Source organism: Procambarus clarkii, chromosome 93 (genome assembly GCF_040958095.1).
Source record: "Procambarus clarkii isolate CNS0578487 chromosome 93, FALCON_Pclarkii_2.0, whole genome shotgun sequence".
NCBI lineage: Eukaryota > Metazoa > Arthropoda > Malacostraca > Decapoda > Cambaridae > Procambarus > Procambarus clarkii.
Genome location: NC_091242.1, coordinates 14315803 through 14343255, shown reverse-complemented (window position 1 = coordinate 14343255; position 27453 = coordinate 14315803). Strand labels below are relative to the sequence as shown.

Here is a 27453-nt window from a genome sequence, read left to right as displayed (position 1 = left end):
ACCCGGTCTAGGGCGACTCGACACTTCCCTATGTCGTGGCACCGATGATGGCTGGTCACAGACGGCATTTCTGGTGCCGGTCCGGTAGTCCTTCAGGGAGACAGGAACCTGGAATACAGGGGTCTGATAATTCAGAGTGACAGCGACAGTGGGCAAGGCAGTACTTACTACATACTCGTCTACTAGGCCCACACCTAGTTCCAACAGGGCTGCTTGCACACCGAAGATGGCATTCGCTCTGCCACCGTCAGGTCGACAAACGTTCCGCATAACGCTGCATTGAGGCCCAGCAATCACGCGGGGGGTATCAACCTGCCGGAAACAGTCACTCATAATATCACATGTCGTACCTCCTGTATCAACCATCACCTTCCAGGTTCCTTCGTCGACTGCAACACTCGCAGTACCCGTCTCTAATCCCTGGGATCTCTTCACGATGTTCAAGGGAGCCATCATCCTTCGGGTCGTCCACTGATCCTTACTGAGAACACAGAGAACACATACGAGAACAAAACAAAATACCGGTAGGAAACATTTGGTAAACTGATGGATAAGCTTTCTGAGCCTGTAATGTCCATAGCCGGCTACATCCATTAGCCTGGTTTGGACCGAAGAGGGCTCTAGAACCTTCGCACATACCTCACATACCTCTGACGTCTGGGGAATCTCTGGTCGGGTCAATGAACGCTGTACCTTGCCATACCGCAAGTACACATCCGCCTTCGCTCCAGACTCGTTGGTATCCGTGGGTGCCTGCACACAAGGCCTCTCTTCTAGCTCAGGTACTCCTACCATCGTTACCTCATGTTTCTTGTCGAGAGAAGAATCAGGAGACTCTGCTAGAACACTGTCGATCTGCGGGTGAGAGGACAAATTAAACCTGTTTGAATCCGGGTCTGTTTTTACCTGGACATTACCACGGCCCGTCGTTACCTCAGACCTTGCTGTTCTGGCTGACTCGTCCGCGACCTTGAGAAGATTGATGCTCCAATCTGTCACCAAGTCGTTGGCTAGTACCACGTCAATCCCAGCCACAGGGAGGGTATTGACTACTGCCAACGCACATGTGCCGCTGAAATAAGGCGAGTCGAGATGTACTGGCATAAGGGGGCGATGTACTGCGTCCTTGGAAACCCAACCAGGACAACGTGTTGTCTCCCGTCCACACTTACTCCCTCGGGTAACGAGCTTCTCACGATCAGGGACTGGGCTGCTCCACTATCTCTGAGCACTACAACTGATTTACCAGTATGATCACTCGATACATTCCCGCCTGAAGTGTGAGGGGAAAACAATCTGGGTTCTTCCTGCGTCGTCGTCGACTGGCTTCTTGCTGGTGATGTTCCACAGCTCATCAACATCACCTCCCTTCGTGCGCCGCCACCTCTTCTGCCTCGGCACATCGCAGCTACATGCCCTTTCTGCCCACAAGTCCAGCACACCACATTCCTCCTTGGACTCCGGTGTTTCGGACTGCTAGGACTAGTCCTTCGAGGGCTACTTGGGGGCGTCTTCTTAGCGCTTTGTGGGACGGGTCTTTCCTCTTCGTCATGAGGTCTGTCAAACCGGCGCTGGTAATTCCTCGGGACGTACTTAGCAGACGGCCTATGAGTCAGGATGTATTCTTCAGCCATGGTGGCTGCCGCACTCAAGGTCTCTACCTGCTGTTCCTCTAAGTACGTCTTCAGGTCTCCAGACAAACAATCCTTGAAGTCCTCTAGCAGTATGAGCTGCTCGAGGTCTTCCTTGGTCTCCACCTTCCGAGAGGCACACCATTCCTGAAAAAGTCGCTCCTTGATTGTGGCAAATTCGGTGAACGTGTGCTCTGAGGTCTTTTTCAGGTTTCGGAACTTCTGCCTGTATGCCTCAGGTACCAATTGGTACGCCATGAGCACAACCTTCTTCACCTTGTCATAATCGCCGGAGTCGTCAAGGGATAACGTGGAGTAGGCGATTTGGGCCTTCCCAGTCAAGACTGACTGTATCATGATGGCCCAATTCTCCCTTGGCCACTCCAAAGAGGCAGCGACTTTCTCGAAGGCTGCGAAGAACTTCGAAACTTCCCTTTCGTTGAACTTTGGGACCATTTTGATGTTTCTTACCGGATCGAAACCGCTGGTGTCCGTTGTTTGCCTCCGACCACCTAACCGCAATACTTCTAGTTCATGTTGTCTCTCTCTTTCCTCTCTGTCCCGTCGTTCTTGCCTGTCTCGTTCTTCTCTTTCTCTCTCTCGTTCTTTTTCTCGTTTCTCTTCTCTTTCTCGCTCTTCTCTTTCTCTTTTCTCTTCTCTCTCTCGTTTCTCTTCTCTCTCTCGTTCTTCTCTCTCTCGTTTTTCTTCTCTCTCTCGTTCTTCTCTTCTTTCTTCTCTTTCTAATTCTAAACGCCTCATCGCCAATTCCTTTTCTTTTAATTCTCGTTCCATTTCTAATTTCTTCCATTCTATCTCACGATTTATCTCTAGGGCACGCATTTTGACTGTAAGAAAGCTAATATTAAGCTCACCTGCATCACTGTCAATGTCACTGCCCTTATCTTCCTTTTCCGTGGAAGCTATTTCCTCATCTTCCTTTATACTAGGAGTCTCGCCTTCCTGTTTCTCTTCTGCCTTCAAGTGCCGGTGAACCTTGGACAAGATCTCCACACGGGAATCACTGGCACGGATCTTGATCTCCAGGTAGGCGCTCACTAGTACCAGTTCTGGTTTGCTCAGATATTTTAATCTGGCAAGACAGTCCTCTCTGTTCAGAAAAGCCTGAACATCGTCCAGATCATCGATGGTAGCTTTTTCTGCCATTGTCACAGATGGAACACTTAACTAGCACTTAACACACCGCTTTCACGTTAGCACTTCACGCACCGAGCACTGTTCTACGTCAATATTGCACTTTATCGCACCTGGCGCCTCACTTGCCAATATTGCACGTAATTACCTCGGGCACCGCACTTACGCAATATTGCACTTAATCACTTGAGCACCGCACAGGACATATAGCGTCCCAATCGTCACACACAGGGGGAATTATATACAGGGATTACGCTACTTCACCACCCCTGTCAAACATACTTAACAAGGGGACGGATCCCGCTGGGGATGCCAATTATGTTACGGCCCTCTCGGGTCGCAACTGAGTTCGTACTCTGATGTTATTAGAGGAAGTTGTATCCGGCTCCAAGCCAGTAGTGGCTTTCAAGGGATGAGATCCGTGACGCAAGTAACTTAAAGGGGAAGGGAAATGAAGTTAAGAACTTAAGATTATAATTGTTACCATCACCAAATAAATAATATATAAAAAGGTTACTCAGGGGGAGGGGTATTAACACTGCACAAGGGAAGTATATACACTATCGTCTTCTCCTGAAGACTCTGGATCCAAACTCTCGGTGACAAGTCCTGGGTGCTTTCGTGGCCTCACAACGAATCCTTTGAGAAGCTGAGTCTACCCTGGCCACAGGTCAGTCAAAACACAGTTCCACTGGGGGCACCGCCGTGGAGGCCGTCAACCACAAGTCCAACAGGTCTGCTGGCAGGTTCCGGATCAGCAACGCTGGTCAGGCCACTCCATGAGCGATACTAGGGTAGCGCCCTAGTCAGGAGCCTCGTGTGATACCACAAATCACTCTCCTGTCCTCAATACCCCAGTGGATAATCGTCTCCAACAGTCGGTCCCGGGTAAGACAATCCTTCTACTGCCACTTCACTGGCAGGGTAACACCACAGTGTTCTTCCGGGAGGCGACTCACAGCTGCTACAGCAAAGCACAAGGTATGGGGACGGCTGCCTTGGGTAGACTGACTCAACTTCCATCACAGCAGTCCCAGGTCGACTCTGTAAGCAGACACGTCATCAATAACAGGGACACACTAAAGCACCTCACTTACAGGCTCAGACACAAACGCCCGACGTATCCACTCTATAGATGGCGTTGTTGTCTGAGCACCACCTCACCAGAGGTCAGCAGCGGCTGTGTTGTGTGCTGAACAGGACTGGAAACTGGCCCTTGTGGCCAGTACACCTTGTCCTCACCAGGTGTTGTCGTCCATTTGGTGGGGGTTTCGGGAGCTGACCCACAGATGGCGCGGTCGTCACTGCTCCGTGCTCGGACGCTGGATCCGGGTTCGTAACAACCACCCAGACACTCGCCTTACCCCAGGTCGGGAGGGAACTTTAGGAGTTCAGGAGCAGCGAGGACAGGTGGGAACTCTCCCAAGAGTAGCGTGCCCGATGAAGTAACCCGGTTCAAGAGCTCAAGAGACGCGGGAAGGAAGCCCCAAGCTGTGAGCAGTGGACCTACCTCGAGAGCAGGTGCGGCAGTCCCGGACACGACGACAGGGAGTCCAAGGAGGACCCAGGGGACGTCTGCAAGTGGTACCTCCAGAGGGACTGGCGAGTGGCCGCCCAGGGGAGGCAGCCGATGCTTCAACTGTGGTGTGAGAGGACATTATGCTCGCGAGTGTGAGGAGCACCAAAGGAATATAGGACTAATGTTGGAAGAGGAGAGAGTGTTTGTTCACACCCCATATTGTAGTGGACCCAACGTGAATGGTTGGGAAATGAAGTTGGGTGAACATCCCTTCGTTTTCGGGGCCAACGTGAAGTTTGGAAAGTCAGACCCAGTGGAGGTTGCCGTTCTTCGAGATACGGGTGCTGACATAAATATGGTAACCAGGAGTATTCTTCCCAAGGAATTTAATGATTCACCTGTGGGAGTGGTGAGGATACGCAGTGTGGGGGAGGAATACAGGTTGCCACTTCACGAAATACAGCTGATTGCCGACTGCGGAGTCGAGAAAGCTATAGTAGCTGTAGCCCCTAAGTTACCCCTAGAGCATGTACAGATGGTGCTGGGTAATGACCTCGGAGGAGGCAGGATACAACCCGATTGGGCCAGAAGTGCCTATGTTGCAAGCAGCGGTACAACCCTGCCAGGTGAGGTATCGGTCGCTCCAGATGGTAGTGAGGAAGCCGACTTCGCCAGGGGAAACGTCGCCAGAGACGACGACAACGAGGGCGAGAGTGCAGAGAGGTCGTCGGAGGTCGTGGAAAACCCCGACGGGGACCTCCGACTAAGCCTGATGATGCGTGTGGAGGAGTGGCGAGGAGCAGCTGTACAAACGCCTGGGGCGGTGACGAGGCTGCAGACCGCACTCCCCCCACACAGAAACGTGAATAAAGTAAGCTCAGTGGATGAGCGAACGGCAGTGAGGGGCAGAGCGGCGGAGCCACGACGCAGTGCACCCTATGCCAGCCAGATGAATAGTGGTAGGTGCAAGATGAACCACCGTGGTGAGGTGAGCCACAGGGAGGTGGATGAGCCCAACCACGAACCGAAGAAGACGTCTGCAGGGAAGAGAATCTCATGGAGGAGTGAAGATGTTCGTCGGGAATGAAGGAGCGAATGGTATAGGAAAGGCAATACGAAGAAAGCAGGGAATAGGTACGCCCAGGATAGGCGCCAGCCTAACCAGAGGGGCATTGGGCCATCGCAAAAGCCTAGTGTGGAAGAGAGGAGGCTGCTGGATGGAGTACAGGTTACAAGTGCCACTGTGAGGAGACAACGCACCTATGGGAGAAGAGGAACCGAGAAGAGAGAGGATTGGCGAAGAGATCATGAGAGGAAACATGGAGTACCTGTAGGACGCAGTGGAAGTGCAAGACTATCTCGGAGTGCACGACGCGGTGGAGGCGCTGCATGCACTGAATCTTATAGTGGTAACGAGCCGTTGGAGTAGACTCGTGGCCACGGAGAGAGGATTTCTTGTAGGTGTTCAGAGAACACCCATCACACCCGTTCCTATGCGAGGTGGAGATATAATGAGGCAAGTGACTAGCAAGGTGGTACGAGCCACGTCACCAACTGGAGGAGTGACACTTCAGGAACAGAGGGAGCAAGAGTATAGGTTGCCCTCTTGAGTGCTGCTCTTCCGATATGACTCTTATTTTAAGGGGAGGGGTATGTTACGGTGCCCTCTCCTATTTCTTTCGTTTGCCGGCTTAAAGAGTCATATCAGCTCTCCCTACTGATTCTCTGAGGTTCAGGAAGTCTATTGATATATGTGGCGACCAGACCGGCTGCCAGTTAAGGGAGAACGTTACATTATAAGTTGTAAATAAGGGGAAATTGGCGCACTGATATAAAATGAAAGAGTATCCCCTAATGCAGATATGACCTTTTGGAAGGGACACTAGCCGATCGCGGATTGGCCGACTTAGGTCGCGGGCGACCAATCAGGGCCCGCCGTGACGTCACCGAGTGCCCCCGGCGGTGCCAACGTCAGAGTTGACTTGACCTTGGAAGCGAGCGGACGCACCTCGGTCAGCTCTCAAGGATTAGAGGCTCTACAAGCTTTTCTTAATAGATTAGTGCAGGCTATCGCAGCCCATCGGATATATTGGAGACCCCGCGCTTCTGGGAAGCAAAAAGGAACCAAGTTTATTGAGCGAAAGAGGGCCAAACTTGGAAAATATTTGGCGAGGACGCTGGGCGGCAACGCTGGACGTTGGGGGCCTGAAAAAGTGTGGCGGGCAAGCCTAGCTGTGACCAAGTCACATCCACTGAGTGTTTTGGAAGGACGACACAGTGCCTAGGACAAGGAGCAACGCCTTGTGGAAGGGGCGAGTGTGGGAAAATAGTGATTAGCTCGGCGCCCATCGATGAACCAGGATTGGGGTAGCTGAATCTCAGGGATTGGAACGGCGACGACGCGAAGGCTCCACGACACCTGAGGACCTGTGGAACGTTCCAGGATCGTCGAGGATCGACTCAGGAAGCGTGGGAACCTCACACCATCGAGGGACAGGCGTCGTGAGCCAGGAATGTAAGGTAGATCATTTTCCCTCCCATTACCCCTTGTGTGAGTAGGCTAGTTAGGCCACAATATTTACTTATGTATGTGGCAATAGGACATTAATGCTTTAGTAGTAGAATAGGCTGCAAGGCATCTTGTGTCCAGGACTGTCAGAGGGGACAGTGTGTATGGATGGCAGGACAGTGAAGAAGAGGCGCCGACGTAGTGAAGAGGCCCTCCTGTGAGAGAGTGTGGGACTCCTGTCTTTCTGCCCAGTTGAAGGAGTGTTGGAGGTCGTGGAAGAAGAGGCTGACGATCTCCAGACTTATTATCCTTATTTTCATATTCCTGTATTACTTGTGATTGTATGTGTGTTCATGTAATTTGCATCAGTAAATTCACACATTTTATCATTGTGTTTAAGTGTGCCTCCGTTTATAATATTTCTCTATGAGCATACACGAAGGTTATCATAGTACCACCTAGGGAACACTACGTTCTCTATAGAAGTTCTTATTGCCTGGAGAGTGGTAAAGACAGCACAGACTTACATAAAAGTGTACCCTTAGCCATCCGATCAGTATCAGTGCCTGAATGGTGGCAACTATTAACATAGTGGCTAGAGAGAGGTAAAGCCACACAGACCATCCTGGGAGAGTACCCTGGGCCAACAGTCTAGCAGCAGATCTATGGGAGTAGCAATCTTCTGGCTACAAACAATATATAATACACCCACTGAACTGCATTGCTGGGGTCCAGATATAATAACCCAGCTGGCGACCTTGTTAAGAAGAAGATAGATAACAGGCGGGAAAAGAGTTCCGGCAACCTTTTTGTCTGGCAGGCAAGACTCAGGGAGGTTATGGTTATAAGGTAAGCCTGAGTCTTCCTTCACTCCTCCATGAGTCTAGGCCGGAACTGTTAACAGTAGTTCCCCCGTGTTTGACTGAAGGGCTTCCAGGGTGAATCAGTGGCACCCCTTTTGTGGTGGAAGCAAAGACCTGCGGAGGTGGGCATTGTTGGTCCTCTTCTGTGTGACCAAAGGACTCCGGTGAATCCCGGGAGTCGGATGGGCTGAGTATTCGGCCTTTTGAGCCCCTAGCAGCTGAGTGCTAGCAGAGCCCCGGCCCACCCCCCCACGTGAGAATATATATATATATATATATATATATATATATATATATATATATATAAGGGGGGTACCACCACTGGTGTAATTATAGGGACCCACAGCCTCAGAGAAGGGAACACAGAGCACTCAGGGAAAAACTTGACATTTAACTCTGAATACGAAAGAGTGTTCACTTCTCCTACCACCCCCTTTTTTTATATATATATATATATATATATATATATATATATATATATATATATATATATATATATATATATATATATATATATATATATATATATATATATAGTAGTAGTAGGCATCCTTCAGTCTCGGGAGACTATGGAGTTGCGCCCTAGTTGTCAATCCTGGTGCAGAGTCTGGTGTGACTGATGAGGCCAATCCGAGAGTGGCAGTCCATCCCACACCGAGCACAAACGAAGTCCGATTCTGGTCTGTCTTCCTGGTTACCGGCTTTCCTTCTCTGTCTCTTTGCCTCCGATTCCTTGGCAAGTGACTCCTCGAACTTGGAGAGACCTCGTTGAACAGACTGCCTCCAGGCTGAACGGTCTGCAGCCAGTGTCTCCCATATAGCGAGATCGACGTCCATGGCTTTCAGGTCCCTTTTGCATACGTCTTTGTACCGTAGCTGGGGCTTGCCTACTGGACGCTTTCCCTGCCTCAGCTCTCCATACAGGAGATCCTTGGGGATCCTGCCGTCGCCCATTCGCACAACGTGCCCGAGCCAGCGCATTCGTCTCTGTTTCAGCATTGTGTACATGCTGGTGATTCTTGCTCTCCCCAAGACGTTGTTGTTTGTCACCTTGTCCTGCCAGGTGATGTCCAAGATGTGTCTAAGGCAGCGCATGTGGTAGGCACTCAGCCGTCTTTCCTGACGGGCGCGGAGTGTCCAAGACTCACTGCCATAAAGGAGAGTGCTCAGGACACAGGATCTGTAAACCTGAATCTTAGTATACTCAGTTAGCCTATTGTTGGCCCACACTCTCTTTGTCAGTTTGGACATGGTAGTAGATGCCTTACCGATGCGTTTGTTTAGCTCCGTATCAAGAGAGAGGGAGTCAGAGATTGTGGAGCCCAGGTACACGAAGTCGTGAACAACTTCCAGTTTGGAATCAGAGATGCCGATGTCAGGTGGGGAGTCCACTCCTTATATATATATATATACATATATATATATATATATATATATATACATATATATATATATATATATATATATATATATATATATATATATATATATATATATATATATATATATATATATATATATATATATATATTCCTTCTGAAGATGTATTTAATATACGAAAGTATTTAAGGAAATTCCTGTTTCATTTTCCTCCGTGGTCTGACATTGTCACATTCTTAATCACGTGTTTATTTTCGTGATATACATATATATATATATATATATATATATATATATATATATATATATATATATATGTTGTATCTAGTAGCCAGAACGTCGTACTCGGCCTACTATGCAAGGCCCGATTTGCCTAATAAGCCAAGTTTTCCTGAATTAATATATTTTCTCCATTTTTTTTCTTATGAAATGATACAGCTACCCATTTCATCATGTATGAGGTCAATTTTTTTTATTGGAGTTAAAATTAACGTAGTTATATGACCGAACCTAACCAACCCTACCTAACCTAACCTAACCTATCTTTATTGGTTAGGTTCGGTTAGGTAGCCAAAAAAGTTAGGTTAGGTTAGGTAGGTTAGGTTGTCGAAAAACAATTAATTCATGAAAACTTGGCTTATTAGGCAAATCTGGCCTTGCATTGTAGGCTGAGAAGTACTGTATCACTTCGCGTTCGCGTTCTGGCTACTAGGTACGACATATATATATATATATATATATATATATATATATATATATATATATATATATATATATATGTATGTCGTACCTAGTAGCCAGAACGCACTTCTCAGCCTACTATGCAAGTCCTGATTTGCCTAATAAGCCAAGTTTTCCTGAATTAATATATTTTCTCTAATTATTTTCTTATGAAATGATAAAGCTACCCATTTCATTATGAATGAGGTAAAAAAAAAATTATTGGAGTTAAAATTAACGTAGATATATGACCGAACCTAACCAACCCTACCTAACCTAACCTAACCTATCTCTTTAGGTTAGGTTAGCTTAGGTAGCAGAAAAAGTTAGGTTAGGTTAGGTTAGGTAGGTTAGGTAGTCGAAATACAATTAATTCATGAAAACTTGGCTTATTAGGCAAATCGGGCCTTGCATAGTAGGCTGAGAAGTGCGTTCTGGCTACTAGGTACGACATATATATATATATATATATATATATATATATATATATATATATATATATATATATATATATATATATACATATATATATATATATATATATATATATATATATATATATATATATATATATATATATATATATATATATAATTTTTTTAATCAATAAAGTTTACAAAATACCAACTTGGGGTCGTTGATGATATCGATGAGAGCGTTGACAATCATGTCAACAGTGATTTCCTCCCACACCAGAGTTCGCCCCAGACGAAAGTCCCTCACTATGAGAGCATTCCTGGGCTGGTCTCCGAACACAGGGAGGGCGAGGAGGGGCGTGGCGTGATAGACGGCCTCCTGCAGACCCATCAGACCACAGTGTGTGATGAACACCTTGACGTTGTCGTGGGCTGCGGTAGAATTGTTGTTAAATGTAAGACTTTATTTAAGTAAAATGGGTTTTAACACCTGTCATTGTTTTTGGAGTAGATAGGAGTTTATGAGGGCAATTATGAATTCGTACTATATTCTTTTGGTAATCTCTCAATGAATCTGCATCGTAAGCAATTTCCTACATATGTTTAAGTGTACACATACAAACAATTAAACCCACCGAGAATATCCTGCTGGGGAAGCCACATGTTGGTCATCACGTTGTCAGGAACGTTCTCAATTACACCTTCGTATTTCCAGATGACGCGCTGCGGCAGCCTGCGGAAGGCCTCGATGAAGAAGTTGCGGTACTGGACTGGCATATCGGTGCCTTGCGTTATGGAGCCCAAACTAAAGTAGATGACGCCAGCAGACCCCGCCCCTGTGATCCATGACTCCAGATTCTGCAAAGTGATGTTGAGGGAACTTATTCCCGAGATTCTGGGTAGTTTTAATGAAGTGAATCATCTCCAAGCGCAAATTGTATGTTGAATGAAAACAAAAGGATTATTCAATTAAATATTATAACATCTGTCAATAGTGCAGTTTTTGCAACACTAAAACTACAGTGACAGTAGTACTGAGGTGTCGTTAAAGAAGAAGAAGAATGCATAAATCTGGGGGCACGAAAACAAGTAAGGATAAGGATGTGAAATAATCTTTGTTAGACAAGACTTTATTAAGGATTATTTCGCCACCTGTGAGGGCAGGAGGGGAAGGACAACTCACCTGGGGCAGAGGGCTGGCGGGTCGACAGTGCATGCCGCCCACCTCCACCTGTGAGGGCAGAAGGGGCAGTGGTATATCAATACTAAAGTGGGTGTTGATCAGTGCCAGACTCATGTTCCTCTCCAGGTCCAACAGCGGAGGCAGCTCCGGGAACTGCGCAGAGATCTGAGGAATAAGACCAGATCCTTACTGCACGCTGGTCAGTAATTTATTCAATGAGTACAGTAGTTCTTGTGGAGAAGAATGAGTGCAAACCCTACAGTGTAAAATGGAAAAGGTGGGCTCTTAATTCCAATTATCGTGTATAATATCTTACAAAAATTATAAAATAAAAAATAGAACTTTATGAATCGTGAAAATGTCACACCTGTACCAAGAGGAAATCAAATATAACTGCAGATAATCCAGTCACCCTTCTTACTTCTTAATTTCTCCAATAATCAGTGAAGCTGATCTCGACTCACCTCTTTTTGAACCAGGGGTAAATACACCCATGACTTCAAATACAAGGGTTGAAATATGAGAATAAGTGTGTTGAGGAACTTCTGCCAGGGCGTCATCGGGATGGCGTACGGGAATAAGATGTTTGTTACGTAAGCTGGGTTGTAAACATTGCCCATGATTGCTGCCTGACGTACGTTGACCGCTGTTGCTAGTACGGACACGAATGGAACCTCATGCACGAATGGGTACGCCATCTGTAAGGAAGATTTAGACCACGATATCCTTCAGCAGATGTACTGTAGAAAATTATGCTGTCGTTACATATTTCGAGCATTACAATGAACTGATAAAAATATCATCACTCTATTAGGAATATAAATTGTTGTATACATCAAAATCCTTGATTTAAAAGAATTAGGCGATTGTGTTTTTTAAAATAGAATTTTAATTGTTTTGTTATGTTTTATTGATGTTCAATTGCCACTATTAACTAAGTACTTTAATTTTCTTTATTGTGAAATTTTATTTTGTATATGGAGAACTTTCTTCATCGGTACCCAAGTCTACCTAGTGATTGGGTCAATCTAGTGCTTGGGTCGACCCAGTACCCGGTGCTAGGATCGACCCAGTACCCGAGTTTACCCAGAGATAGATCCCGATACGCCTGTTGAGCTCAGTGTCCAGGGAAACGGTGTCTGAGATTGTGGAGTCGAGGTACACAAGCTCGTGAACTGCTTCCAGCACATAGTCTGCTCTGTTTATACAGGGGTAGCTCATTGATGTCGTGTCCCATCACCTGTGTCTTCTTCAGGCTGATTGTCAGGCCGAATGCGGAACAGGCTGTGGCAAAGCAGTTGAGTAGCTGCTGCAGGCATTCTGCTGTGTATGTGGTGATCACTGCGTCGTCGGCGAAAAGGAACTCCCTGAGGATTCGCATCTGTACTTTCGTCTTTGCTCGGAGTTTGGATAAATTATAAAGCTTTCCATCAGATCTTATACGGAGATAGATGCCTTCTGTGGTTGTTCCAAATTCATGCTTGACGAGGATCGCGAAGAAGATGCCGAACAGGGTTGAGCAAGAACGCACCCCTGTATAACCCCTGTTGATGTTGAATGGTTCTGAAGTTGAGCCATCGTACACAACTGTTCCCTTCATGTCCTTGTGGAACGATTGTATCATGCTGAGTAGGGTGGGTGGGCAGTCAATCTTGGCCAAGATCTTGTCCGTCCCTGCTCACGAGGTCGAAGGCCTTTGTAAGGTCAATGAAGGCAATGTACAAGGCTTTTCTCTGCTCCCTGCACTTTTCTTGAAGCTGTCTCAGGGAGAACATCATGTTAGTGGTCGACCTCTCTGCATGGAAACCACACTGTGACTCAGGGTACACTCTTTCAGCAAGAATCTGAAGCCTGACCAAGAGGACCCTGGCGAAGAGTTTGCCGACGACGCTGAGGAGGGAGATGCCGCGATAGTTGTTGACATCGCTTCTGTCACCTTTATTTTTGTAAAGAGTGATGATGTTTGCATCTCTAATGTCTTGTGGCACCGAGCCCTCCCTCCAGCACTGGCACAGGAGTTCATGAAGCTCAGTTTTAAGTGTTCCACCATCGCACTTGAGAACTTCAGGCGGAATCCCGTCGGCTCCTGGGGCCTTCCCTGAAGAAAGTGAATCCACTGCTTTCTCAACTTCCTCCACAGTCAGTTCAAGATCAAGTTCTTCCATGATGGGCAGGCACTTGATTGCATCCAAAGCCTCTATGCTGACCAAGTTCTCTCTGGAGTAGAGTTCAGAGTAATGTTCCACCCAGCAAGTCATCTGTTGATCACAGTCTTTAAGGATCTCTCCAGTGGCTGACTTCAGAGGAGCCGTCCTGTTTTGTGTAGGGTTTGTTGCCTGTTTGATCCCTTCGTACATGCCTCTTATGTTGCCGACAGTAGCTGCAGTTTGGATGCTGGAACAGAGTCGGAGCCAGTAATCTTTAGCACAGCACGTTGCAGTTTGTTGAACTCTTCTGCGGGTAGTACGGAGGGCCTGTAGGTTCCTTTCTGAGGGGAGGATCTTGTAGGATGAGAGAGCTCGTCTTTTTTCCTGTTAAAGGGGTAACAGTTCCTCTGCACTGCCCTCGAACCAATCTGCTGACTTGTTCTGCCCCTTGCCGAAGGTGGACATGGCAGTGTTGAAATAGTGCCCATGAGATGTGACCACCTCTCTCTTGCGCAATCGCAGGGTGGTACAGGAAGGACATTAGTAGGGTAAATTATAACCATGACTGTGCGCGGCACCCGAGTCGAAGCCCGAGGATCGAACTCGGGCATAGTCAAAAGTGTGTGGGGGGGTCTCCGGGGTCGCACGGTCATTGTCACGGGGGTGTTGAGGGTCATGTGGGGCAAAAGGGGTATGTAAGGGTAAGAAGGGTGTGGGGGTGATAAGTATGGAAGAGGTGTACATCAACAAAGGTGACAGTGAGAGAAAGGGGGAGGGGATGCTCGCACATGAGGCGGGGTGTGTGTGAGAGTGAAGTGACGGGGTGTGTGTGATCAACAGATTTCCTCCCCCGGGAACTTGAGGGTTGGTGAGGGTAAAAGGGGAAATGGAGAAGGAGGATAGTGAGGTAGATGGACTAAGTACGGGAGGTGGTGTGCATGTTGCGTAGTTGTAAGAAGAAAAAGTGTGAATATGTGGCGTAGAGTTAAGGGTGTGGAGTTATATAGTTAAATATTTGTGGAGATATATAGTTAAATAGCAATATGTAGATAGGATATATTGAGGGCGAAGAGGGCGACCCCCCCCTCCCATGGAGGGACGAGCCTAGGAGATCGAGATTTTTAGATGTGTGGTTAAAGGGTGGGGAGCAGCAGGATGTAGCTTTGAGTTATAGGAGAGAGAGTGAAGTGGCAATATTTTTTACCAAAAATCATTCTTACCCCAAAGTCTCTAGGCTTTCGATGTCTTCATGGGTGAGTGTGACACCTGACATTAGTTACACGTCCGAGCTGAGGGTGTGTTCTCGCTAGGGGGTCTTGAGGGTAAATGGAGTGAGAGGCAATGAGGCGTAATATTTTATGTAAACAAGCGGCTGGGCCTCCTCACCTCCCCTCCCCTGCCTTGCTTCCAGAGCACTAAGGAGTGGCGGCACATACCCACCACATAGGCCTGTGGAGTGTCACCACATGACCACATGTGCCCACACCACATGGGCACATGTGGTCATGTGGTGGCCACATGGCCACTTGACCAAAGAGGCAAAGCTCAACCCCCGCAAGCACAATTAGGTGAGCACATGGGCACATGCCACATGGCTGGTCACCTCTTTGAAGGCCTAGGCACGACTGTGGTGAATGTCATCATCAGCCTCAACTGTACCCAGTCATGCCCGCCCCCCCTCCCTCTCCACCCCCCCCCCCCCCCCGCAACCACTTGACACCCCTCAGAGATGTATAGGAAGCACATACCAGCACATAGTGGGAGAGCGTTTGGGCGGGCAGATCGTTTGATCGGTCTTGTGGTCTTGAAAGGATAATCTGTCCTATCTCGAAACCGGCAGAACTTAAACATTATATTGTGGTGCGAATATTCACATAAGTAGCACATGGCCCCCTTGTGTCACACGTCCTCCTTGATGTTTGTCATATGATTGAGTGAGGTAAATGACCACATTACTTCCCACCTAGCATTCAGCTCCGTTTACTTGCCCCTCTCAGAGTTTGAGGGGCTTACATGCCTGTCTATGTATTCATATCAAATATTGACTATAGCCTGAGGTATAGATCTTTTAATTTGGCTTGTACTCTGAGTAACGAGCCTCATCGTATACCAGTCTATAATTTTCTTCTATCAAATCAAATCACTACCAGGCATCTAAATAGCATTTTTCATTAGTCAGTAAACACAGTAAAAGCAGTCACTCAGGTAAAGTCAGTAAGCGTTTTATTGAATGTGGGAAACATTTTATAGTTAGTTTAAAGTTTTTACATCTTAAAAGGTGTCTACCAGTCTTCAATTTTCTTTCTATCAAATCAAATTAAATCAGTCCCAGCATCTAAATAGCATTTAGCATCACTCAGTAAAGTCAGTCAAAGTCAGTAAGCGTTTACTGAATGAGGGAAACATTTTACATCTTAAAAGGTGTGTAGCTGTCTTCAATTTTGTTTCCATCAAATCAAATCAAATCAGTGCCAGCATCACTCAGTAAACTCCGTCGAAGTCAGTAAGCGTTTACTGAATGAGGGAAACATTTTACATCTTTAAAGGGGTCTACCAGTCTTTCATTTCTTATAAAAAAATCAACTAAATAGCATCACTTAGGGTGCGGGCAGCGAGTGTTCGAGCACTGCACCTCTTGATGTCTGTCGCGTGACTGGGTTAATGGCCACAATACCCCACACCATACCTGCTCCTACATACCCCTTCCCCCCAACAGTTAGCATGCTCCTTTTACGTCTCACCCCTCAGGTTGACACTTACACTCTTTTCTCGGTAAACATAACAACAACAATAAGTAGTTAAAGGCATAAACCCTTTATATACAACTTTCATTCTTTACTAGCTGTACCCAACCACGCGTTGCTGTTGCTCCCCACCATTTCCCTCTCCCCGTCCCCTCAGCCTCCCAATCATTCCCCTCTCCCGCATCGCCTCGTCCTCCCAACCAATTCTCCCCTCCCCCATCGCTTTGTCCTCCCCACCATACCCTACTCCACTTCGTGTCCTCGTCCTCCTAACCATTCCCCACTCCCCCGTCTCTTCATCCTCCTAACCATTCCCAACTCCCGCATCCCCGGCCCTCCCCACCAATCCCCACCTCCCCCATCCCCACTCTACAGCAGTCAAGCGTTGTATACATGTACACTTGCCCCCACGAAGGATGTAACCTTCAATCTAAGTACATAGGTATGACGTCGACCAAGCTGACGAGGCGTTTGACATGCCATCTTCAATCTGGTGCCCCTAGGAATCACATGAGACAAGCCCATGACATTACTCTAACAAGAGAAATGTTGAACAATAATACCTGCATAATAGACAAAACCCAAGATGCAAGAAGATTACAAATTCTTGAGGCAAATCACATAAGAATAGAGCGACCTACCATGAACACCCAAATCACGGAACTATTTACTCTACCCACCATGAGAGTAAGGACAAGACAAGAACATATCGATGCCAACACAGAAGACAATGTCCAACATAATAGGCCAATTACACTGGATTAATCTTTGTGTTTAGATAGGAGCTGCCTCGTATGGGCCAATAAGCCTTCTGCAGCCTCTATGCTTCACCTCACATTTATCCCTTATGTATCCCCCCATGTTTTCACCTTTATTGTATTATCACCTGACCCAGTGCGGGTATAAAATCAACTTGTATGTTGGCAAAGATGAATGAGGTTACTCTATTAGTGATAGTTTGAATGGGAGACTTTTTCGGCAAGCCCATTATTCGTGAACACAATGAGTTTGTTCTGACCAGTACTGATTGTTGTAGGGCAGTTGTCTGTCGTAGTTGTAGTTCCCTTTCGGTGGGTAATTGTATCTAATTCTGGAATGCAAGTGGATCTGGCATCCAGTTCCATACACTCTCTATGCTGCTCCTTTTGAATTCTCTGCCGGTCTAGTATAAAAAAATTAGAGTTTCCTCCAAATTCATTATCCTGCTTGCCACTCTTTATGTAGCGTTCCGTGCCTTTCACGTGAAAGTGTGGGCAGTTGAGGTCATAGCATTTTCTGTCCTCCAGTGAAGTTTGGCACATGTCAGGATGGAAAAACCTACATATTTATCCAAATCGACACTCACCTTTCCTAAGCATATTTAAACATTTTTGGGGATGTTGGTAACTGCATTCTAATCCTTTCTTATTACCAGCATATCTATGTCTGCATATGCCCTTTGCATAAAATTTGCATAAGTCTGTCCTTCTGTTCTGAATTGCTCTATCGGGAACCGTCGTAGTGTCTGTACCTATCGAGCTGTCAGTGCTGTCTGTTACACTTTCTAGTTTACTGTCATCTACATCCTGGCCTACTGAGTCAGAGTTTACAACTTCCCGAGTTTCAGCCTCAGTTTCATCCTTGACTATAGCCTCCGCCCCTTGTATATTAGAATTGTTGTTCCTTTCCCACTCCTTCTGGATGGCTGGTAGGCTTCCAATGAATGATGTTTTCCGATCATGCGTCCTGTTATCTAGAAGGTTTTTTAGGATATTCCAAGCTGGCAGGTCATTTTTACACAACCAGAGCAAGTGACCAGCTCTCAGTGCCGTAGTGTTACTCCTGTACAAGCCGAATGGAATCTAGTCTTACAGATATAACATTCAATTCCCGTTACCTTCGTCTTTAAGGAGTTGTTACAGTGGCCACAAATTTGTTTATTTACTCCCATTTTGCCTTGTTTTGTTGTTTATATCTATATATTTATAATATTATATGTATATTGTATATTTGTAACAATATATATGTATATATATTTATATGTTTAATATTTATAATATTATATGTATACCGTATATTTGTAATATTATGGGATGGAAATCGTGTCCATTACAGCCTACGGAATATGTATGGAGTGTACTTCAGCCGACGGGATGGGTATGGGGTCCATTGCCGCCCACATGATGAAGATGGGGTACACTACAGCTGACAGGATTGGTATGGGGTTACGTACAGCGCATGGGGTGGATATGGGGCCCAATACAGCCGAAGGGATGGGTATGGGTTCTATCTTAGCCGACGGAATGTGTATGGGGTCCACTACAACCTACGGGATGAATTTGGAGTCCACTATAGCCCACATGATTGGTATGGGGTCCACTACAGCCCACATGATGAATATGGGGTCTACTGCAGCCCACATTATGGGTATGGGGTACTCTACAGCTCACATGATGGGTATGAGGTCCACTACATTGCACTTGATGGGTATGAGGGTAAACTACATCCCCACATAATGTGTATTGTGGTCCGCTGTCACCCTCGAGAATACTATGGGGATGCATAATAAAGTAAATTAATCAATTAAACACAAAGTTCACGAGAGATGCACCCACGTCATTGAACAAGAAGTCGATTAACATGAGGTCAAACTCTTTCCTTCTCCGGTAGAGATCCTTCACGGCTGGAACGTGATACATTTCCCTGGCGATGGCTGGCAACTCTTTCACTAAATGTGTCAGGTCTTTCCTGACGTCAAACATGTTCATATTCTTCTCCTTGAAGTACGGAAGACCGTGAGTAACCTCGTGGACATTCGGATGTCTGGATGACTTTGGGTGGTTGGTCAACATCACTACCTGCAAAAAAAATATATCTTTCAATAACAAATACACAAAGTCTAATGTGTATGTAGAATTGGTCGTTAAGATTTTTTGGGGAAAAGATTAAGTCTGTTAAAAGGTTAATCGACGTCCCATTACTGTTTATTGAATAAAGGCATCAGCTGGAAGGAAACGTTGCCCAAACGCTACTGCCCTGCTGCAGGAATTGAGTCCAGAACCAATCGGCTGTGATCCGACTGCGTCAAATGTCTCGAACTTTGTTCCATAAACAAGGACTTGCAATCTTGGTACTATGATCAGATTCGTTCATCATAGTAAACATTGCTATATTAAGGAAAACGCTGGTCTCTCGCAGGCATAGCTGAAAAAATCATATGCTGAGGGACTAATCATTCCATATTATCGTTTTCTTCTAAGAGAATCTTTCCTGCCTTTTGACTGACAGAAGAGGCAACTCTTCACACATGCCGTCTTGTTGAATCTGCTCTCATACACCACGTCCAACATGCACCTTATTTCTGGTTGTGTTGCTGACGACTCCCGCCTTCCTCACACCGCACATAAATACGCAATTCTTCTTGTGAGATTTTTCTATGTACCTCTCTTAGAAGGTTGGCCTCAAACAGAAAGGATTGCTTTAGAATCGCTTATAATTTAGGCAAGAGACTATAGCAAGACAGGAGCAACCGCCACGACTTCAATGATGTTGAAGTCCTTATCCACTGAGTCCTCGGGCTCCTTATATGCCTTAGCACTTGTAAGGGTAACCCACAGATTCACACTTCAATTATTTTTTATGTGTGGCTCTATGAATCAGGTTCGAGGTTCGAATCTAGAAGCAGACCTTCATATAACGTTTCACATGAACCATTGTAGTAAAAAATGTGGGAGCATTAATGTTGTAGGGTTGACATAAAGACCATTTTCTAACAATCAACAAGTTTATTAAAACAAAGACTAAATTACTACAACAACGATTTTACGTTACGTTAATGTCTCTTAATGGCACATTAAATACAGCTAATCAGCAACCAAGTATAGCAATGACTCCTGTCAATTGCCGCGAGGCTGAACTGATCTAACTTGAACAATTCAGAGTGCTCACTGACGACGCAACATTTCTATCAATATTATTTGCAGTCCTCCTGCAATATAAATCTATAATCACAACTTGCTAAGACAACTCGTGCAGCCCCCTGCACTGAGATTGTAACGACTAAGAGGTTAAATGACAACACAAGTAACCACCTGTCAATTCTACGTTAAAACTTGTCTCTCAAGACTTAATCAAACAATAGAATAATAATTACACAAATTGATCAACCATGATTAATTATGTTAAGTAACTGTCAACAGCAGGCACCAGCCATTTGGTTACGTTAACACAAACATGTCTCTCAGACACTCAACTCTCAACACGCTAACTCGCTCGTCCTTAATTACATCACATTTGACCTATCTAGCATTCAGTGAGTAATTATTAATTACTGTCAACAGGACAGTAATTAAACCACAATGAGTTATGCTAACCCCGCTGTCAGTCTCTCGACCGTTTCTCTCAAGTCTATGTATTTATCTGTTAGTGGGAATGTTAATTACACTAATTAACTTGAGCAATTGTATAACTGCCACATGGATTGTTAATTAATTACTTCACGTTATACGTTACTCTATCGCACTGCCTGAGCAGGCGTCAACAATACACTTGTGAATTCACAAGGTGTTAATTACCCATAATAAACCTATGTGCATAATCAACTGTCCCACAAAGAGATCTAATTAAACCAATGAATTATGCTAGCCCAATTGACTTCGCCCTCTAACAGTCAGTCAAACTCTTGGACGGTAATTATCCCCAGTTAACTTGAGCCACTAATTAGCCATCCCACAGATAATTCATCTTGAGCAAATTACATTAACACAAACTACTGTCGCCCTTCCGGCAGTTCCTCTCCACTGTGTGAATTCAATTATGCAATGCTAATGACACTAATTAGCTAGAGTGATAAATTAGTTGTCCAACGGACAGATAATTGCACCCAACGAATTACGTTAATCTCAAGACTGTCTCAACACGACAGTCCCTCCAGTCAAGCAATGTGTTAACTTTATTGGTGTAATTAATTTACCCTCAATTTTCTCTCACTGAATCCTTCATGTGTCCCACAAATAATGGTTACACCCAAGGTCTTGTCGTACTGACAAGTAACCCTACAAGGTACACTCTGCAGCCTCCTCCAATGAGTGTCACACTCCCCACAGTGAGATAAGATATATAATCACCGCCCAAAATCACACAACACACACTTTATTAAGATTTCATAGTTGTGTTACTGTAATATATCTGTGCCAGTGATTACTTTAATAAAGTGTGTGTTGTGTCCGTTAGACCTGTCCGTTAGACAACTAATTTATCACTATAGCTAATTAGTGTCATTAGCATTGCATAATTGAAATTTCACAATTTTCAATCCAGGGGAGCCGGTCGGCCGAGAGGACAGCACGCTGGACTTGTGATCCTGTGGTCTTGTGTTCGATCCCAGGCGCCGGCGAGAAACAATGGGCAGAGTTTCTTTCCCCCTATGCCCCTGTTACCTAACAGTAAAATAGGTACCTGGGTGTTAGTCAGCTGTCACGGGCTGCTTCCTGGGGGTGGAGGCCTGGTCGAGGACCGGGCCGCGGGGACACTAAAAATCCCCGAAATCATCTCAAGATAACCTCAAGATAACACAGTGGAGAGGAACTGTCGGAAGGGCGACAGTAGTTTGTGTTAATGTAATTTGCTCTAGATGAATTATCTGTGGGATGGCTAATTATTGGCTCAAGTTAATTGGCAATAATTACCGTCGAAGAGTTTGACTGACTGTTAGAGTGCGAAGTCAATTGGGCTAGCTATGAAATCTATGAAATCTCCCAGTAAGATACCTTAACAGTACACTACATTGCCGGAACTGGTTTCCTTTGAAAAGAGATCATATATATATGGTACGTTGAGCATGGAATAAATAAACACTACACTGTACTCCACAATAGATAATTACTGCAACTCGACGACGATGAATTGTCTTAATGACACACTAAATGTGTTTTCCAGTGTAATACACACAAATTTACGTCCTTTCACACACACAGTCGGGCCCCTTTCCCTCGACTTGTAAATGATGTTAATCCTGGTGTACCTCACACGTCCACACTTACAAATCACATAGCAGGTACTTTATGGACAATGTTATGACAAGTCCACTTATGGATGTCAACCAACAAACTAACACTTAACATAGAAAAGACCTACTACATCTTATTTGGAAGCATATCTACAAATGCAATTCAGCTTCAGATAGACAATGTAAACATTAGCAATAAAAATGATGGAAAGTTTCTTGGCCTATTCCTAGACAAGAGACTCAACTTTAGTACTCACATACAACACATAACTAAGAAAGTCTCTAAAACAGTTGGTATACTCTCCAAAATCAGATATTATGTACCTAACTCTACTCTCATCTCTCTATATTATGCACTAATGTATCCATATCTCAACTATGGTATCTGTGCATGGGGTTCAACCACTGCAAACCACCTCAAGTCCATCATCACGCAGCAAAAATCTGCAATCAGAATAATATCAAATTCTGCTTTCAGGCAACACTCAGCCCCCTTGTTTAACTCCCTAAATATGCTAAACATAATCTCACTCCATAAATTCTCTTGTGTCAACTACATTTACAAAACCCTGTTCTTAAATGCAAATCCTGCTCTGAAACTCTTCCTGGACAGATGTAATAGGACCCATTATCACCACACCAGAAGTAAATATCTCTTTGATATCCCCAGAGTTAAACTTAATCTGTGTAAACACTCTATGCAAATAAAGGGACCCAGTTTTTGGAACTCACTCCCTATTGAATTGAAAAGCTGTCCAACTTTTACATCATTTAAAATCAATACTAAAAAGTACCTAATTTAATTTTCATAGTTTTTCATCTTTTGCCTTAAAATTGCACTCTATCTATTGCTACCCAATCTCCCAACCTTTATGTTCCTAATTTGAACATCTTTACCATTGTGATCATTGCTGTCTTCTTATATGTGCTGCCAATCTGCTGTATGGTGTTTATTAATCTTGTTTATCTGTATCTATTGCTACCCAGTCTCCCAATCTTTATGCACCCAATCTGAGCATCTTTACCATTGTGATCATTGCTGTCTTATATGTGCTGTCAATCTGCTGTATGGTGTCTATTAATCTTGTTTAAATTACCAATCAAGCTGTCAATGTAATCAATCAAAGCTTTAATATAACAATGTGCTTTAATATACTTACTAAGCTCTCTCATCTCATTTTTCTCTTGCAATATATTTGTTATCATTTATCAATTCTGATAGAAATTACCTACTTAAAATTATCTGTTAGATTAAGGACCTGCCCGAAACGCTGCGCGTACTAGTGGCTTTACAAGATTGTAAATACTGTACTATTCAATGTATTCTCACAAACCCAGTGTACCTTCTTGTATATATACAAATAAATAAATAAATAAATAAATAAATAAATAAGTAAATACCCTTGGTATTTGAATCCAGTTCCTGAGGTTTAACTACACCAAAACAAATACGGTACTTACTCTAACCAGACCTGTCACAACTCATTCACACCTCCAACATTCGTGCCACTAGTAGATGTAGCACTGAAGCTGAAGGTCACGACCCTTCACGTCGCCGCATCAGGGATGATAGTAGGAGCGAGTCGGTGTGGCGGGCTGCCACACACTCTCGTTGGATGAATCCCTCATGCACTGTCAAGAGCAGGCAGTGCTCGTAGCGTGTGTGGTGTGAAACGAAATTACGACATGGATGATGAAAGTTAATGTCCTGAACGTTGAACCACAATTCCAAGAATTACGACCGGAAAGTTTCCGCAACACTGGAAAGCCTTCCCCAAGTTCGTCTCTATCAGATACCTTTAGACTAAGGCCCCGATGACGACCGACGTCAAAACAATTCGCGGATTTAACCAACACAGTCTGATGCCCCTGCTAGGTGTATCATATGCGGTCGATGATTCTCCTGATTAGTTCACTTTCTTCAAACAAATCGAATACCCTTCCCATCGGCTCCGGGTTCTCCTTTAGGAGTACCCGCAAAGATGGTAAAAATTATTACAAGTGACTTAGGTGTTGTTGCAGACGGTATTTCCGTAGCTTGGCCTAGCCACGAAAAAGATACGTCAAGCTCAAGCAACAAACCAGGCGAGAATAAGCTCTCCCGCTTAAAACTTGAACAACACCAAGCGGATCCCCTCTGTACAAAAATCCACTAATTACAGACAAGCTCCTCAGAAGCCTAGGAGGCTCGAGCAATCACCCCCTCTCCTCGAGGTGGCGCGATGCCTCTGACGACCTTGAAATGAGGGACTTGGGGGGGGGGGGTGAGGTGCAGCCAGCCGTTAGCCGGGCCACCCCTTCCACACTCTTCCCTCTTCCACCTGCTTCACCAAATTCCAATGGAATGGTCATGCCTTAGGCTGTCCCGAGACACAATCAAGCTGGTGTTGGTCAAGTCCTTCTAGATGAGATGGCTGGTGCACAGCTTCTGTGCACAGGCTCTTTCCTGCTAGAGCACACACACACACACAATAGTGCTCAAACTAGCTGGAGAAATCCATCTGCGGACACTTCTTAACAAAGGTGATCCGACTTTACCTTAACTCCCTCACCACTCTGTTTCTTGTCTTGTATGTAGTCATCCCTTTGTCTGGATTTGACCTCATTCTCGTCGTTTTTTGGCCTTCTGCAGTTTTCTTTATTTCCTGTCTTCAATGCTATTCCTTCACCTCTTATTTATCCTCATTTTTATCTTATTATTATACATATATCTTTTTCATACTTCTTCCTTATTTCTATACTTTCTGATCCTATACTTTATGTTTTTCCCTTACTAAACCTTTTTCCTACATTTCAACCCTATTGCTGTACTTTGTCTTATTCTCATTTCAACCCTTTCCAACACCTATTCTTTTACTTCTTTCTTTAAGCCTTTTTCTTTGACCTACTCGCCTATTACCTCTCTCTTCTGCCTTATAAGTTGACTTGCTCTACCTCTTTGAACGTCGCAGATTCTTTAATAATATATTGTGGGGGTTTGTAGGTCGTGTCTGTTTTCCAGCCATGTTACTCTCATCATTCAATCTTTGCATATATTTAAAGTGGCAGAGAGAGGACCACGAACAGCTGCGTTATAACTAGTCTAAGCATATTATATCTAGAGTTCTTCTAGAAGTCCTTTTAGAAGAGATGCCCGGTGCACAGCTTTTGTCTTTTCGCCTTTTGCCTTTTCTGCCTTTAATTGCAGTCATAATTCTTTTGAAACAAATCTTAGTTTTTCCAGGCGAAGTTATCGCCAAGAGAAGCAAAAATATCGCATTGAATCAACTAGGATATCAATGTCTGGATGATATTACAGAAATAATTGATAATTATTCTAAATCGGATGAGATCATATATTTTTTAGTTACTCGTTAAGGATCACTTAGTGTCTTACCTCGTGACCACGGTCGGCCAGAGCCTCAGCGAGAGGCATGAAGACGTTCCTGTGGCTCTTGGTTGTGACAGGGAGGAGCATGAGGATCTTGTAGGACCTCTCAGGAGCCGCCAACTCTCCCGCGGCGACTCCCGCCACAGCCGCCACCAACACACACAACGGCGCCAACTTCATCTGACGAAAGCGAAGCGCGCATCCACTTGAGTTTTCTGCTAACATAAACTATCATCTGAGGGTGAAGATATATATATATATATATATATATATATATATATATATATATATATATATATATATATATATATATATATATATATATTAGTATATTTTGGTAGCAGTCTTTCCTGTAGACATATATTATTAAATATGACCGAAAAAGTAAGATTAATAATTCTAACACGAATTTTCTCAATCTTTCGTACATTACGCTTCACTGTTGGAGGTAAATCAAAAATCACTTCTCCAAAATTCATTTTTATTTCTAGTCTGACGCGACACAGGCGCGTTTCGTAAAACTTATTACATTTTCAAAGACTTCACAAATACACAACTGATTAGAACTTACGTCTCTCTGATATTATATCTACATTTGAGTGAGGTGGGAAGGGTGATGTGGCATTAACACAAGACAGAACAGGAGGGGATATTAATAGGGTATTAAAAGTATCAACACAAGACAGAACAGAAACAATGGGTATTGAATAGAAGTGTTTGTAGAAAGCCTATTGGTCCATATTTCTTGATGCTTCTATATTGGAGCGGAGTCTTGAGGTGGGTAGAATATAGTTGTGCAATAATTGGCTGTTGATTGCTGGTGTTGACTTCTTGATGTGTAGTGCCTCGCAAACGTCAAGCCGCCTGCTATCGCTGTATCTATCGATGATTTCTGTGTTGTTTACTAGGATTTCTCTGGCGATGGTTTGGTTATGGGAAGAGATTATATGTTCCTTAATGGAGCCCTGTTGCTTATGCATCGTTAAACGCCTAGAAAGAGATGTTGTTGTCTTGCCTATATACTGGGTTTTTTGGAGCTTACAGTCCCCAAGTGGGCATTTGAAGGCATAGACGACGTTAGTCTCTTTTAAAGCGTTCTGTTTTGTGTCTGGAGAGTTTCTCATGAGTAGGCTGGCCGTTTTTCTGGTTTTATAGTAAATCGTCAGTTGTATCCTCTGATTTTTGTCTGTAGGGATAACGTTTCTATTAACAATATCTTTCAGGACCCTTTCCTCCGTTTTATGAGCTGTGGAAAAGAAGTTCCTGTAAAATAGTCTAATAGGGGGTATAGGTGTTGTGTTAGTTGTCTCTTCAGAGGTTGCATGGCTTTTCACTTTCCTTCTTATGATGTCTTCGATGAAACCATTGGAGAAGCCGTTATTGACTAGGACCTGCCTTACCCTACAGAGTTCTTCGTCGACTTGCTTCCATTCTGAGCTGTGGCTGAGAGCACGGTCGACGTATGCGTTAACAACACTCCTCTTGTACCTGTCGGGGCAGTCGCTGTTGGCACTTAGGCACATTCCTATGTTTGTTTCCTTAGTGTAGACTGCAGTGTGGAAACCTCCGCCCTTTTCCATGACTGTTACATCTAGAAAAGGCAGCTTCCCATCCTTTTCCGTCTCGTAAGTGAAACGCAGCACGGAACTCTGCTCAAATGCCTCCTTCAGCTCCTGCAGATGTCTGACATCAGGTACCTGGGTAAAAATGTCGTCAACATACCTGCAGTATATGGCCGGTTTCAAGTTCATGTCGACTAAGACTTTTTGCTCGATGGTACCCACGTAGAAGTTTGCAAACAGGACACCTAGGGGAGAACCCATGGCGACCCCA

At 44.7% G+C, this 27453-nt stretch overlaps 1 protein-coding gene across 1 annotated transcript in view; it reads right to left on the bottom strand.

The window, feature by feature from the left end:
• Positions 1-25809, bottom strand: part of LOC123749902 (UDP-glycosyltransferase UGT5) — a 68547-nt gene extending 42738 nt beyond the window's left edge. The window contains exons 1-6 of the mRNA XM_069319484.1: positions 25627-25809; positions 18859-19101; positions 11838-12071; positions 11374-11538; positions 10826-11048; positions 10403-10622 (exon numbers count right to left, since the gene is read on the bottom strand). Coding sequence (XP_069175585.1) covers positions 10403-10622; positions 10826-11048; positions 11374-11538; positions 11838-12071; positions 18859-19101; positions 25627-25800 — 1259 coding nt within the window. The 5' untranslated portion in view covers positions 25801-25809. The remainder of the gene's footprint in view (positions 1-10402; positions 10623-10825; positions 11049-11373; positions 11539-11837; positions 12072-18858; positions 19102-25626) is intronic.
• Positions 25810-27453: the final 1644 nt, after the last annotated feature.